Source organism: Scleropages formosus, chromosome 6, assembly GCF_900964775.1.
Source record: "Scleropages formosus chromosome 6, fSclFor1.1, whole genome shotgun sequence".
Lineage (NCBI taxonomy): Eukaryota > Metazoa > Chordata > Actinopteri > Osteoglossiformes > Osteoglossidae > Scleropages > Scleropages formosus.
This window is the reverse complement of record NC_041811.1, coordinates 26,052,451-26,067,977: the sequence shown is the minus strand read 5'-3', so window position 1 is coordinate 26,067,977 and position 15,527 is coordinate 26,052,451. Positions and strand designations below refer to the sequence as shown.

The following is a 15,527-nucleotide window of genomic DNA, read 5'->3' as shown; positions in this document are numbered from 1 at the left end:
TGCTGATATCATGCTTCATTTGTCCCTTAATACACTGAACTGTGGTCTTTGTCACATATCAATATTTTTTAAACATTTACACAAACATCTTGCTGTTATTTTTCTAAAAATATGGAAAGAAAGTGTTACATGAATTTAAGCCCACCATCCACTGTGAAAGCATCAGGGTTGCTTACTTCAAAATTCATGCTTACATCATCAAGGTCTCGGGGCTCCATGTGTTCATTTTCCAGGTCCTCGCTGATGTGTCTCCTTGACCGGAACACACGATGGGCCTCCTGGTTGATCTGTCTGATGTGGTTGTCATTCTCGGTCTCCGAAACAATATCCCTTAAACGGAGAGGAAAAACCTGCTGTTTTCTCATGTTTCTTTTTCACTGTCTTGTGCATTCATGTGAATTACTTTCTTTTAATGTGTCTTTGTGCTAGAACATTATATGGCAACTGACTGAGCTTCAACAAAGGCGGCTTTTTTTTTTTTTTTTAAAATAGAAAAATTAAAAAAAAAAGGAAAAAGAAAGACATTTTCCATGGTTTTCACTTTTAAGACAACTCTACAGGTAAAGGCCAGAACAAATGAGAGTCTCAAAGAAACACTCTGAGCACCAGAGCAAAAAAGTACATCTCCAAGGCACCATGTACAGCTTACCCAAAATTAAACTATTCATTAACCTAAGCAACTGAGGTTCTATGGGTGTTGGAATTTACAGGCCAGTTGTATTTGTTACTGACTAGCATATTCATGAAAAGAAATGTGCCAATTTAAACCTTAGAAAAGAGGACTGACAATACTCACAGCCTGAAGAAAATAACCCAAAATCCTCCTGAGACCCAACTATTCATTTCTGTCTACTCTAAAGGATGTCTCCAACTCCACATGCTGTAATGCTGAGTGGAGCACTTTATAGTTCCTGGTGGGGTTTTGATAACTGTCTTAAAAATTTCATAAAAACACCCAAAAACTTTTTTTCCTTGTACTCAAGGGGTTATATAAATAGGAAAATCTGGCCTCTAAAGTCAATCTGGTTCAAAGTTCTCAATTACTATGAAAAAATATTTGGGATGTTCCAGATTAGCATGTCTCTGAGGTCTTACACAAAGCTTGGTCTTTTCCACTGAGTGGTGCGGTTGTTGTGATTGACATAGTAGGTGCGACCCAGGTTGTCAATCTTCTCCTCCCACCCAGGGGGCAGGGGGGGTAAGAGCTGCTGCTGGCGCTGAGACCCAGCATCGGCTGAGTCCGCCACCTCCCAGCCCTGGCCAAGAGAAAGCTTTTGGTGTCAGGGAATGCATTTATGTCATGTTTTATACAGATTCCTACTCTATGCAACTATAACTTGGATCTCTGAAAAGTTAGCAAATAACCTTTTTCTGTTTGTAATGTTTAAAATCTCAGTAATCAGTTGAATAATTTCACCAGAATAACATTCTGTTACTACACCACTTCACACAGACACTTTTTAAGATCTTATTTCTCAGACAACTGAGACAAAGGAAACAGACTGTCTTTCCAATAGAAGTAGTCTGGAAAGTTTTTTCTTCCCCCCCTCAAAAGCACCAGCAGAAACAAGGTTTACCTCAGCCTCTTCTCTTGTTTCAGTGGTGTCCTCTTCTTGCCCTCCATTCTTGGGTAAGTAAGCCATTTTCAGGCGAAGATAACCCTTCACTCGGGACTTGTGACTGAGACGGATGGAAACATTATCAGACAGAAACATTAAAAGAGCAGCCAGACAGAAGTATTTTCAGGAAATTGAAGGCACACTAGAATGTTCTTATACTAAATGCATTTTCCTCTGGTCTGCTCAATAGGCAGGGATTTTTGACATTATCAACATGATGCATAATACCTATACCAACCAACATTTTAACAAAATTGAGTACTGACCTTCGAGGACGGAGCAAGAAGTCTTTAAACGTATATGGCCGCTCCATCGTGGGATCTTCAGTCTGGGAAAAAAATTCCAGGAGAATGTCAAAAAAGTACAGAGGGTTTAAAGGTCTCCTAATCAAACTGCAAAAATCTGCAAGCTGATAAACACTAGACAGGTCACTGTGGAAAATACCCTGGGCATTTTAGACTGCATGCTGTATTTCATTACAAAACAACTTTTATAGTGAAAGGGACTTGTTATGAACACTGAAGAGCAAGCCATAGATGCAACACCAAGAATGTAAACAAAACATTAGGGGAAGAAATATTTACAGAGCTAACAAGTAACGAAACCATCATGTAACACGGACAAAAAGGAGAAGTGTAAAGGAATGAGCTGTCAACAAACTAATGTAGTTAGCCTCAAATGGCATCTGAAACACAAAGAAAAAAGATGATGCGCCACAGATTAAGCTACATGAATATTTAAATACATGGCTGGCAGGAATACAAAGCCCATGTCTGACTGCAGGAATGACCGCAGGCACAAGGATTTATGTAACTGTAAATGGGATGTCTTCCATTAATACATTAGACTTCAAGCTAGAACCAGTAACACACAGACACACATGCTGCTGCTGCACATTCAGTGCCAAAATAATAGGGGGGGCCTAACAAGGAAAACACTTTCTAAGTTTAGTGTGGGCCCACTTTATTTCGAGACAGATAACTTCTAGAATTTTGTGGGTTAAATCTAAAACTAGGCATAAACAGAAGTCTATATCAAGCAAAGAATGAAAAATTTATTTTAAAAAAAATCAGTGGTCAAATGTGAAAAAAGCATACTTTGACTCAGCAGAAAAAGCTACTATTACAGAATTATGATTTTCTGTAACGCAGTTAAACTTATTACTTTGAATTTAAATCTGTGAACTATTTATATTGATTGAAATGTTTGCTAATGTTACACTCACTTTATAATGCATACTTGATAACATAATGAAGGTGATTTGTTTGGCAAATTTGTTCCGCACTTCCCCACACACACACACACACACACACACACACACACACACACACACACACACACACACACACACACACACACACACACGTATAACCTCAACACCTTTATTTTTGTCAGCTACAGGGATAGCCCTTCAAGTCAGAGCACTTTGTTTACATTCTAGAGAGATTTTTTCCACTCCTAACAGGGACTAGCCTTCAGGGCTCAGGGCTTTTACTTTGTAACTCTGCTCGCTCTCAGCGCATCACCAGTCCTAATGAGGAAGAGCATACTTACAAGGTAGTGGACATTCATTCCAAAATAACTGTCATAATAAATAAGACATACTTACAGGCAAATGACTGAGAGGCACATCAACCTGTCCCAAGAAGTCATCTCTTGTCTGTATATAAAAAAGAAAACAGCAAACCAAGGTGGCAATTTAATTTTTACTCATGAGCGGAATAACTGCATTCCAACACAGACAACATAAAAATACCACTGCTGTGTGAACCCAGCATTGAACATTTATGCAGATCGGTAGTGAAGGGCACCGCGCTGCTGGAACCCAAAGGCTTCATTTCATTAAAGGAAAAGCCCATGACCAGAAGAAACCAAAAGTACATCAGAGCAATCACGCGTGACAATTATTCATCACTGTGAAACTGACAGGAAGTTTGAATCTTCTTACTCAGATGGTTTTTACCTGTCTCCCGAAAGGAAACCCATTTGAGGAGAGACCACGAGCCTGTGTGTGGAACACAACTGATTTAGACAAAAAGGAGCAGAAGAAAACATCCTGGAAAGAGACTTCAGGTGCTGTCGAAGTTTAGTGTGTAGAGGTGAAGACGCGTCATCCCCTCAGATCACTCAGACACAGTGGCATTTTATACAACTGAGCTTGTTAATACTGCTGACACAAATTTGTCTTAATTGACACTGAACATCTTAGACAGGAAGTAGACCATATTCTCATTAAAATCCTGATTCATAAATTCATAGCCATTTCTACTGAATGAGACAGACAGATGACATAACTTGTATGTACTGCAACTGCAGTAGAAAAAGGCTTACTGAAAAAATGCCTGGGAGTTTACAAGTGCCAACCTATGAGTAATACGAATGTAGACTTTGAGAAATTCAGCACTGCACTTCCTGGACACATTTTGTACGAATAAAAAAAAAAAAAAAAACCAAGCCACACACCAGAAGATGGAAAAACCAGTGAACAAAAATGGTGCTCTTTGCCTGGAAGCTGAAGGAGTCACTGACTCAGGGAAGTCTAACATAACTATTTGCTAACCCCTTGAAACAAGGAAACCACTTCAACAACCCTAGGAGTACAGTCATTAATTTACGACTTATTTCCTGTCACAAAGTTTACACAGATTACACAAGAGTGACATTTAATACATTTTTATGTAAGGCTCAGAGGCTCGAATAAAGAAGCAGCTGATGGTGAAATCACAGAGGTCACTCTTAACTTGGCAGGGATAGCAACATGGCAGAGAGCAAAGCCTTATCACTACCGATACCTGCAATCGGTCCGTTAAAACCTTAACCAAGAACAAACCAGGGCTCAGGTGTATATGCTGGTACTGGTGTCTATTTTGACATAAGCATTTTGTGGACTCATAAGATCAGCGCCTGCTGGGGGAAAGGGGTGCTGAGTCATCACATTCAGTCCCAGTGGCGCTGATGGCTGCCTCTCAGCGCCACATTTAACTCGTGCTATGAGAGAGAGAGAGAGAGAGAGCGAGAGAGGAAAAGAAAAAAAAGCACAACGGTGAAGCAGAGCGGGGTGGGGGAAGGGGGCATCCCTAGCAGGGATCAAAGGGAAAGCTCTGTCGGGGTGGGCCTGTTTTGCCAGCTGAACCATGGGGAAAATCCAGAGAGCCTGACATCGAGCCTGCAGTGACCAGGGTTGGATTACAATACTATCACCCCAAGACCACCAGGATTCCCAAAAAAGCTTCCACAACAATTTGTCCACATGCACAGCTACACATAGAAAGACACCCTCAAATTTAGCTCTCTTCCTTATGAATGGCAAATATACAACAGCCATTGCGTGTTTTTCTTATTCAGAACCGGAGTCCATTTAGCACACAACTCTATTCAGTGCATACTTTAAGGTACAGCTATTTATATAGGACACCGTTAACAACAGACTTAAAAGACAAACGAAGCAATCTATGTAAATCAGTTCAATACATTTCAAATCTATTCACCACATGAGAAAAAGAGATAAGCATCTGTGTTTACTCAATTGCAGAGCTAAATAAAGAAAAAGACATCTGTCAGCAATACATACACCATCAACTCAATGTTTCAATTTTTATAGGTCAATCAAATTTATGGTTTAAAGGCATAAAGACATAATAAGATCTACGTATCACTTTCAACTGTTATGCTTTTTAATCTGTCAATGCACCTATTTGATTTTTAAATCTTTTTTGGTTCTTAATATAATTTCCCTCCGCATTTAACAAACAGAAGCAGGACAACCCAAAATGTAACGATGCAGTTAAATGTTGCCACCCTGTATGACCGCAACTATGTGGTACAATTTAAAATCCTGTTTTCCAAAAAAACATGAAAAACATTTCTGCTGATAAAGTACTTTACCAAACAGAACATACAGCCTTTCTAAGATACCTTTAATAACCAACAATTAGAAACGATATGGACAAAAATGGAAGCACAAATAACCTGCCACTCCATTTCCATGGCCAAGACATTGCACGGAGCTTACGGGTCTAGCATTATTCCTTCATGAACACATTTCACATGGTGCACATGTCAGATTGTTAAAGGAGTCACTGAATGTTTCAGTCACTACCCACAAGAGTAGAACTGTGCTGCGGTATTCAGAGCTGCAAAGATTCATTTTCACTGCTTCTTACAACATTCTTGTAACTCATGGTGAACCCCGCGTATCCAGCTGCTGCTCCTCTGCTGTCCCACAGTTCACCCTAACACCACTACATCAGTTTTGGAGTGAATACCCAGCTTTACTCTTTTATGATGTCTTTGCCCCCCAATGACATCACTTTAAGACATGTTTATTACACCGCAGAAGCTGTCGAGCTTGTCACTGATGTGCTTACCAAATGTACCCATAAAAATTCAGACCCACATATACATTTACTAATTTAGCAGATGCTTTTCTCTAAAGCAGTGCACATCTCAATGAACAATACAAAAAGTTTGTTACATGAACAGAAGGAGAGATCGGGATGTAGACACATGATTCTTCAGTACAGTCAATTTGTCACATACTACTATAGAAACCAGTACACATTACAAGAGTAGGTGTACATAGGATTCCCCCCCCTTCTCACATTGTGTTCAGGCCGTATAGACTCAGCAATTGATAAAACAAAAGATTAGTTTTTGTTTCCTTACCTAATATACATAGAAAATACAATTCAAATGACACTTTCACTTTCTGTCCTGGTATTACCTTTAACCTTTCTCGGCCCATTTGTCAGCACTTTTGTGTTACTTACTGCCATTCCAACTTCCTCTCCATCAGTCACAAAATGAGACATTAAAAACCAATTCACTTAATCTCCTGGTACAATGTGAGCCCAGAAATACCGAATCCTGATGACAGTAACACTGTCAACAAAGTGCCTTCCCTCAGCCACTGCAGCTACTGTGCAAAGTTCTAATGAACAGACTGTGGTTCTGAGCAACTCACTACAAGTGCAGCACTTCTCTGCTTTGGCCCTGGATATCAAACAAAACCATAGTAAGTTCAAGTCCCTTGCTGTTGCCAGGCGCCATTTAAGTCCACCTGTCTGTGTGGGCTCACCTTCAGTGTTTGTTCTTCCCATACTGCACATAGCTCTCTTTTTCTACTTTCGGAGCCACGCGAGGTGACCGCATGCTACAGTTGCTGTGCTGCTCCCTCATGCTGTCAGGGTGGCATTGACCGCTTATTGTTAGAACAGTACTGTCAGTAATACTTATTTGCATACTCTGGGTGTTTACAGTCTTTTATTTTACTCAAGTGTGATATTTATTCTTACTGCAGTGTCTTATGTGGAATGCAGTGCAGCGTCATTTTTTCAGGGATCAATAAAGATTTTACCTGTCTATCTAAATACTGCTTGCCTTAACTGAAGAATCATTCCTGCGCCTCCCTTTTGTAACAGTGGAACCTCCAGACCCAGCTGTAGCTCAGTTCTTTTATGAAAACAGCACAAGACCAAGCCAAGAAAAAAAAATCTCCCGCTTCATATAATGAATGCTGATCACCAAATAGTACCAGTCATGGTTTATTTCAAGCCATTTAAACATATAATAAAAAACTGGATACCATGCTGTTCTTTTATGAGAATATCAGCTTTGCATTTAACCTGCAGAGATCAGATTATGTTTAAAAGACTTGGATCACTGAGAGAAACCACAAAAAAATTACATGAGCCAATCTAAATTTAAAAAGGCTGAGCTTGGCAGTTGCATTCTTTATTCAATATATCTGCAAAAATACTGCCTGCCTTTGCACAAAAATGAATTTTGGTGAGATTATACTCAATGAATCAAGTTTAGCATTTTTCAAAGCAGTCCTCCCTATTTAAAAAACATGAGTTTCACAGTTAAATAATCTTATGTGTAAAGAGCTATATTTTACAGCTTTCATTTTTTAAAAATGATGGAAAAAAGTTTAGCCTTCAAGATAGATCACTGCTTTAAAACTCTGAAAAACACAAGTAAAATAAGTTGATGGAAATATGTACAACTATTCTTGCTACAGTTCAAACTATGCAATGCCCTGCATAAAAAGACAGAACTGTCAGACCTCTTACTATGTACTTTGACATATCAGTAGAAAAACCTATTTATATACTGAATCCAAACTATGAGCAATGGTATGCTAAAATACTGACACTGATAGCTGGGTACAAGTTTTATTGTCATTCTGGGGGTCATGGAAGCAGTGATATCGAACATCATACATGCTACTGCTGCAAGTGCCCTTTAAATGCTTTGAGAAAACGAGACCTGTAAATTTTAAAAGCAAAATGACTGCCAAAGAGCTGAAAAAGAGTGACAATATAAAGAAATTAAAATACGGTACACATTTTTTCCTGAAATGTTCATTATAAATAAATAAAAATCTACTCATGAATGAAACCCCAAACATGTATGCAGAAGTTCAAAAGCCTTCTAGAGCGAAATTTAAGACATAAGGCATCTGCTTTCCTCATGGCGTAGGCTTCTTAGCATGTGCGCTTCCAAGAAGTTTCTGACCTCCTCCCCAACTCTCCCACCACAATTCCTACATCTTACTCACTTTTTTTTTTTTAAAAACATACCTGACACTTGAAACACAAAAAAAAAAAAAAAAAAAAAAAATTAAAAAACACACTCATCTAAAGCAGTTACATGACAATTCTTGTCAAACTTCAAAAAGGATGCATTAACCTGGGACAGGAACAGCTGGTAGCACAGTAGTTAAGAGCTGCTGCCTTTGGACACAAAGGTCACAGGTTCAAATCCCATCTCCATCTGTGGTACCCTTGAGCAAGGTACTTATCCTAAATTTTTTTCTAGTAAACTTACTCTTCTGTATAAACGGATAAATAAGGATCTTAACATTGTGAGTCTCTTTGGACAAAAGCGTATGTTGAATGAATGTAACTTATCAAGAAGCTGATAAATGATTATCTTAACTGTCGAAAGTTTCAATATCTTAAGCAACTGCATTTATTAATTACCTGAGGGCTAATCCTGTTTGGCCTTTGTCCTGAATTTAAATCCTGTGATGAAGTCAGATTGTGATCTCCAGGATGGGCAAAATATATCTTAAACTGGGGTTGCCTTCGGTTTTGTTCTTTCCTGATTTTTAAGGTGCAGCCTTGCATAACATCATCCATATTCCTACTCTGGTTGCCCGTATTTGTAGCTGTGACCTTGGTTGCCAGTCCGTCAGCGCCAGAGTTGGCACTCTTGAAGTTCCCCTGTGGCTGAACCGGTTGAGAGGTACTTCGGGCCAGCCGGATTCGTGGGTAGCGCACCATGCGCTCACCTTTGGCTCCTGTGAAGCCCATGTCTGCATCCTCACCCTGGGCAGCCATAGGGAGTCTTCTCTGGTCCTGTTGGACCTGCAGCACTAACCGCTGAGGTGCCAGACTCCCATCTGGGTTCTCCTGCACGCACCATCGATGAGTGGTCCCTTGGCTGTCCAAACCCAAAGACAGAATCCTCAACTGCTGCATGTCTGAGCCATCAATGGACTTGCGCTGAATGCAAAACCCACCCACATTTATTCCAGGTGTATCTCCATTTGGCATACTCAAAGTGCCATTTTTGTTGTCAATGGGGGCCTGCAGCTCAGCAGACTCAGGATGAAACTTTGAAGGGCTGTCCAGGACCTGGCCATCCTCATCAGGTCCAGTGAAGCGTTGCAAGGAGATCTGCATAGAGGAGCTCTTGGTGGGTCGTGGCTCTGGCTGCTGAGTGAGCTGTGGGATAAACATGGACGAGCTGCGCTTCAGCGAGGACTCCCCAGGCCGTGCGCCACTTCGATCGGAAAAGGGTGGCAGACCCCTGTGTCCTGGCTGTACAACGAATGTTGTGACAGTGTCATCTCCAGTTGCCTCCTCCAGCTCTTCGATCTCAGGGGCTGTGTTGCTGCGGCCGGAGCCGAAGTAGAGCCGCAATCGGTGAGACATTTCTGAGACTCCACTCTCAGCAAGTCGCCAACCTGCCAAATCAGGACTCTCTCTCTCGCTCTCGTTCTTCCCTCCCTCTCTCCCACCCTCCCTACCTCACAGAACAGACCACAGGAACAAGGAACTCAAACAACAATAACAAGAACGGCACTGCCAGGGAGTTGAGGGCTGCAAGCTGTAAACTCTGGGCCAGAGAAGGGAAGAGAGCTGGAGAGAGAGCGCGGGGAGGAGATATTAAAAAGTATCCCATATATCCAAGCTGCTGGCACCGCAGGCCGATAGCGACAGACAGCAGAAATAGCCCAAGTGACAAGCAGCATTCCGGGCGCGATTGGATAAGGACACGGCCGGCCGATCCTGAGCACCGAGGTGAGGGCAGGGTGCTTATGACACGTGATGTGGGAAAGAGTCTCGCCCCCATTTTAAACTGTGCCAGCCTGAAACAGCACCCTCCCAGCTGCTTCTTATCCGTCAGGACAACGGGGCCCCCTGGGAGAGCAAGGGGGCTCACGCAGCTGAGTCAAAGCGGCACAAACTTGACACAGCCATAAATCTCTGTGCACATCCCATGTGTTAGGGACACCATCCAACACTTCATTGCCACTGTGACCATTCTAAAGGGTTCAGGAGCTCTCAAATGCTACCATGACCTCAGGGCAACAACATTTTCCTCTTTACCAGTGCAGAAAACATACCAAGAAACTTACTGGCCTACAGAGTGTCACGATCAGTTCCAAAAAATTTACCAAAATACACAGCTGTTGACAATTGTCAGATCAATGATCATGTACAACGTTAGCATTATTTAAGAAGAAGCAGGAGAACAGATGAACTGAGCCACTTTCACGGTTTAAAAGAACTGTAATCTATCTTACTAAAACTGACTAAATGCTAAAGGATAATAATAAAAAAAAATAGACTGGGGAAAAAGTGATTTAGCATATACACAGTACTGTCACTGCTGGTGGATGAAGGCCTCAATGATGCCATTCCAACTGAATTAACAAAGTCTATAATAATGTGGTCTTTGAGAGTTGCAGTCACAGAAGATGCTTTGTTCTGGTGACATTTAGCATCTGAGCAGCTTAGTAGGTTGCCTGAGTGTGTCAGGCTATCTCTGCAAAATAGAGAGAGCAATGACAGCCAAACATCTTATGGTGCGTCAGAAGGGAACACACTCAGCCTGAAAGAATGCACCTGGTACTCGGGGGATGGCATTTCTGAGAGGAGTACGGTTTGGAACTGCAGACAACCCCTACGAGTGACTCTGTGGCACAGAATGACTCACTTGCACTGCTTGTGCAATCCTCCCTTTTATTTTTGAATTAGGCATTGTGTCGCACAGCACCAATTAAGTACGTATTTACCCACAGTTCCACACTGCAAGACCTAGCAGTTACTGGAAAGAAAATGTCACCTTTTCCCAAAACTTAATCCATTTCATTTCATTCACTGAAACACTTAACTGTCCCTTGTTAACCAAAGCCTTACTCATCTTTCAAAGCAAAGATATAAAGGAATGTTCCTGAGTTCGGAATGTCAACCTTATTTTAAACTGTATACCTCTAAATACTTAAAATTTAAAACAATTTAAAGAACATTCATTAAAAGTGTGAAGGACTACTAGATAATTCAAATACTCATGTTGTATACATAATATTACTAAGGAATGTACTTAGACTTTTAATATTCAGATGTATGCAAGCACACTAGTAACTGCTACATTCTCAAACAATTTAAAAAGAGAACTGCATTCAAAGAACACTGTCAGGTATTACCTGTTATTTTGCAAATTGTGTTGTATTTGCAGACAGTTTTAGTTATTCAGTTATTCACAGATGTGAATAAACTTGCTTTTCTGCAGATTTCAAAGTTTTTAATTGGACAGACCCTGACAATAAGCACATTTTACTCCTAGACAGTTCAACAGATGGAAACACCAGAAGTGCAAGAAGAAAGAAAGAAAGAAAGAAAGAGAAAAAAAAAAAAAAACACTGAAATGAGAGGAAAAACTGTCAACTCTAATGGTAAAAACACACAAATGGTTTTCATGTACATGCCAGTGGTTGCTAGGAAACCTTATGTCATACTAACATACTGGCTAAGCCCAGTAACCTTGATGCAGGCATTTGAAAAGTGGGAAGCAACATAGAACACAAGTTAATGAAGCAGAGAACGCAACTTCTTTACATTCAAGTATAAAACCATTTGATGAATGAAATGTTTTTCTACCATTACTCAGGACACGAAAGCCAGGTTATTTAAAGCAACAGTCCTCCAACAAACCTTACAAAAAATATATTTAAGGAGCAAATTCAGTGTTGGATCCTTTTTTAAATTACATTAAGATATAATTAAAGATTATTTTCATTCTACAGGGCAGATTATAATTATACGTGTTACTCCAAATAAGAAGTCAGCCTTGTAATGCCACTATATATAAACCAGATAGGCTTAAATAGCAGGACAAACAACTGAAGCACTTTTTGATAAAGGGAGAGGAACCTCAATACCCATTCAAACAAGTTCATTCTTTTCCCTTTTAGTTTTTCACAAAAACAGTAAAATGTACAGTAACACTGCTATGACTTATGTTGTGAGAAATACTGCAACCATGCACACCAGTGCACCAAGCAAATTTGGGAACAGCATGAAGTCTGAACACAAGCTGGCTTCAGTGAATAGAAAATTCAGGTTTTAGGCTTTCGTTTTCCCTAATGAAGAGATACTATTTGTATTTCAAGTACATTAATCTGAAAGACGAACCAATGAAAAACTTACTGCAGACAAGTCAGATCAAAGGAAACCAAGAAAATAACATAAGCATAGGCTAGAGTCAGAATGAAACCTTAGCCACTCTTCATAGATTTATAAATAACTGGTAAAAAAGGATGAAAACAGATAACTGTTGTCAATGATTAAATATGAAATTATCACACACTTTGTTACTGTACTGTCCCCTGCATTTAAGGGCATTGGTATTTCTAAGCAAACAAATCCTTCAAATAACTCACCAGTCGGTTCTCGTCAAACACTTCAAAGAGCAGCCTGTGATTCTGGGGACAGACCTAGGATGACAGCAAAAAAACTCATAAAATGCACACGCACTCCATGAAATAAGCATACAATTAAATAGGCAGATCAGATATAATCCTATGCTACTGGATACATGTGAATGATCTATGATCAGGCTTGGAGAAAGAGCACCTTTATTTATATTTGTTATGCAGATATTGACACGTGTCAGAAATATACTGTAAGTAGTTCACAATACAAGGCTTGCACTTCAGTCTAACTCCCACAGCCACACCATTTTCTTTATGACATCATCTGTACATCTTAGACTGAAATCCATCCACCCAGTTTCAAGAACTGCTGGTCCTGAGGAGGGTTGTGGATTTTGGAAGCACTGGGCGCATACATACTGGACAGGATGCCACACATGCATAGATCCCCACATCCATTTACACACTATGGGCAATTTAGCTTCACCAATTCACCTGAACTGTTATGTCTTCGGACTGCAGGAGGAAACTGGAGCATTGGGAGGAAACCCATGCATACATGGAGAGAACACACAAACTCCACACAGATTGAGCGGGGATCGAACCCACATATTCTCGCACCACCCAGATGCTGTAAAGTGGCAGCGCTACTCGCTGTACCACTGTGCCGCTCTCTTATTCTGAAATAATTAATGCAAAATACTTTATATAAAATACGGCACAATCACAAAATAAAGAAAATTACAATTTCAGGTTCTTAAACTTGTATGAATATATTTAAGTCAACAACTATGAGAGAACTGTTGGGCTGTAGCAGGGATGTTCACTCACTCTGAAATAGAACTCCTCGTTCCACTTGGGGTTCAGGGTCTAAAAACAAGAGAACAATACATTAAAATTAACTGAGCAAAAGTAGCAACTAACTAACTTTTTTTTTTTTTGGACTACATATGAACAAAAATATATACACAATCACTGACCCTACTAAACTCTCGGTCACAGAGAATAAAACTCAATTTTATAGTAAGTATTTCCATAAACTGATTCAAACAAATGGAGTGATTTTTTAAAAATATTTCCAGTAGAGTACAGATCCAGATAAAATGTCTTTTATATTATTCACAAAGAAAAAATGGGGGGGGGGGGGGGGGGGGGAAGAAGCAGAATCCACTTGATTGAAATCAGTACCTGTTTTATTGAATATTTAGGGATAAACTGGTGGTGAAATTGCTGAAAGTGTGTTCAGTGCAACTAGCTGTCCTCAACTAAACAGAATGCTTTTGTTTGGGAGCCAAGTACTAAAACTGCTGGAACTATAAGGCTTTTTTTTTTTTTTTAAAACTGTCTAACTCCTACTATTGCTCAAACTTTGCAAAACCGCACAGTATTGTGAACTGCTTTCCTGAAGGGAATTACAACAAGCACAGATAGGCCATAATGGGGCATTAGAAGTTTTTACACATGAACATACAGAACAGTAGGCTTATTAGTAGACAGTACACCTGTACATCACAATGCATTCATAATCATCACCAAAACTCAATGAATAATTGGGTTTTGGTGTCTGCATGTCTGCTAAATGAATAAATGGAAAACCTCAAGATTACAGACAGGCAGATGCTGCCCTCAACATAAATATTTCTATGTATGGTGAAACCTCCTTCATTTCCATGAATACTGGTCAAACTGGCTTTTAAAAAATGCTTTCAAAAGCAGGCATTTACATCAGAGTCTTGAATTACATGAGCTTCACATAAACCTCCAATTTCTCAGCATGCTCAGTTACTGCGGTGTGCTGACAAAGAGCACCCCCTAGTGAGAGTAAAAATGCCCCATCAACACGACATACTGTTTCTTCTTGTGAACAAAGTTACAGTTTTGTCCAGTAACTGCTTACCACAATGAAACATGTCGTGGCACACTGTGAAAGATTTTGAAAATCTTACCTTTTTTATGGTTTTGGTCTGGACTAAGGCAAGCTCTCGGTTTTCATCTGCCACATAGAGGGAGAGTTTCACGTAGGGATCACTGCAACCAAAGCATAAATTTACACATAAATACCTAACTGACAAAATAAGTCAAATGCACACAAAATCAAACTTGCATCTAAAAGCCACCCCGAGAACAACAGACTGAACTGCTGTCACTAGGCCTGAGGAATGCTGACTGGGCACAGTTATCAGGAGTGGCGGCAACAATATAGGAAGGTCGGGCCCTCGCGGGCCACTGCATGAATTTATTTACAACAGGAGGGAACTGTACAAGTATTTTACACCATTAATTTAGAGCATGAAGCCAAACCTCCTTTTAGGAAACTGACACCACAGGAAAGTGCTTACAGCAGCATACATTGCCATACTCACGGAAAACTAAAGGGTGTGAGAAAGGACTAAAAATAGAAAACTCAAGCAAGGCTCCACGGTTTACTCTTTATATATGGAAAAATCTTTCACCTGAAAGACTTGTACAGCAAGTCCCTTGGGACTCTGCCTTTACAGCTGAACTATAATTATCTTTTCCTTCTGGGCTGGAATGACCATGTTTCTTCAAGAGTCCAGGGGTAGAGAAAAGTGAAAGAGCATCATTAAGGCTGGAGAGCAGCTAATTAAAGTCTCCAAGATTTCTGCTGCCCCTAATTGGATGTTTATGCTTGGGATAATTTTCAACTACATCAGAATAATAGTCCACTACATTCGAAATTGCCAGGACCCAGGAAAAACTTGTACCCTTTTCTTACAGGTATTCATGAACACATTGTAGAGACATACAGCATCTTCTCTGCATTGTGGTCATTATATTCACATTAACATGGTTGTTTCTGTTCCTCTGTTAACCAAGACATAATAAGATGTAACAGAAAACAGGTAAGTAAAATACAGCTCAATGTTGCATTCTTACAAGTCTACATAAGACACAGTAATGGCTTACAAAAAAAAGTTCTTGTTATATGATTTTAAACT

The 15,527-nt window shown here is 40.0% G+C and overlaps 1 protein-coding gene across 11 annotated transcripts in view; it reads right to left on the bottom strand.

The window, feature by feature from the left end:
* Positions 1-15,527, bottom strand: part of nedd4l (NEDD4 like E3 ubiquitin protein ligase) — a 65,260-nt gene that overhangs the window by 26,252 nt on the left and 23,481 nt on the right. For 3 of the 11 annotated variants that reach the window (XM_018752455.2, XM_018752440.2, XM_018752487.2), the window contains exons 1-6: positions 8,606-11,112; positions 3,229-3,279; positions 1,886-1,947; positions 1,578-1,680; positions 1,096-1,256; positions 177-330 (exon numbers count right to left, since the gene is read on the bottom strand). In XM_018752455.2, the coding sequence (XP_018607971.1) occupies positions 177-330; positions 1,096-1,256; positions 1,578-1,680; positions 1,886-1,947; positions 3,229-3,279; positions 8,606-9,562 (1,488 nt within the window). In that variant the 5' untranslated portion in view covers positions 9,563-11,112. Of the gene's footprint in view, positions 1-176; positions 331-1,095; positions 1,257-1,577; positions 1,681-1,885; positions 1,948-3,228; positions 3,280-8,605; positions 11,114-12,576; positions 12,631-13,398; positions 13,438-14,513; positions 14,596-15,527 lie in introns of those variants that run through there. The other 8 variants (XM_018752463.2, XM_029253116.1, XM_029253117.1 and 5 more) reach the window with 4 other exon arrangements.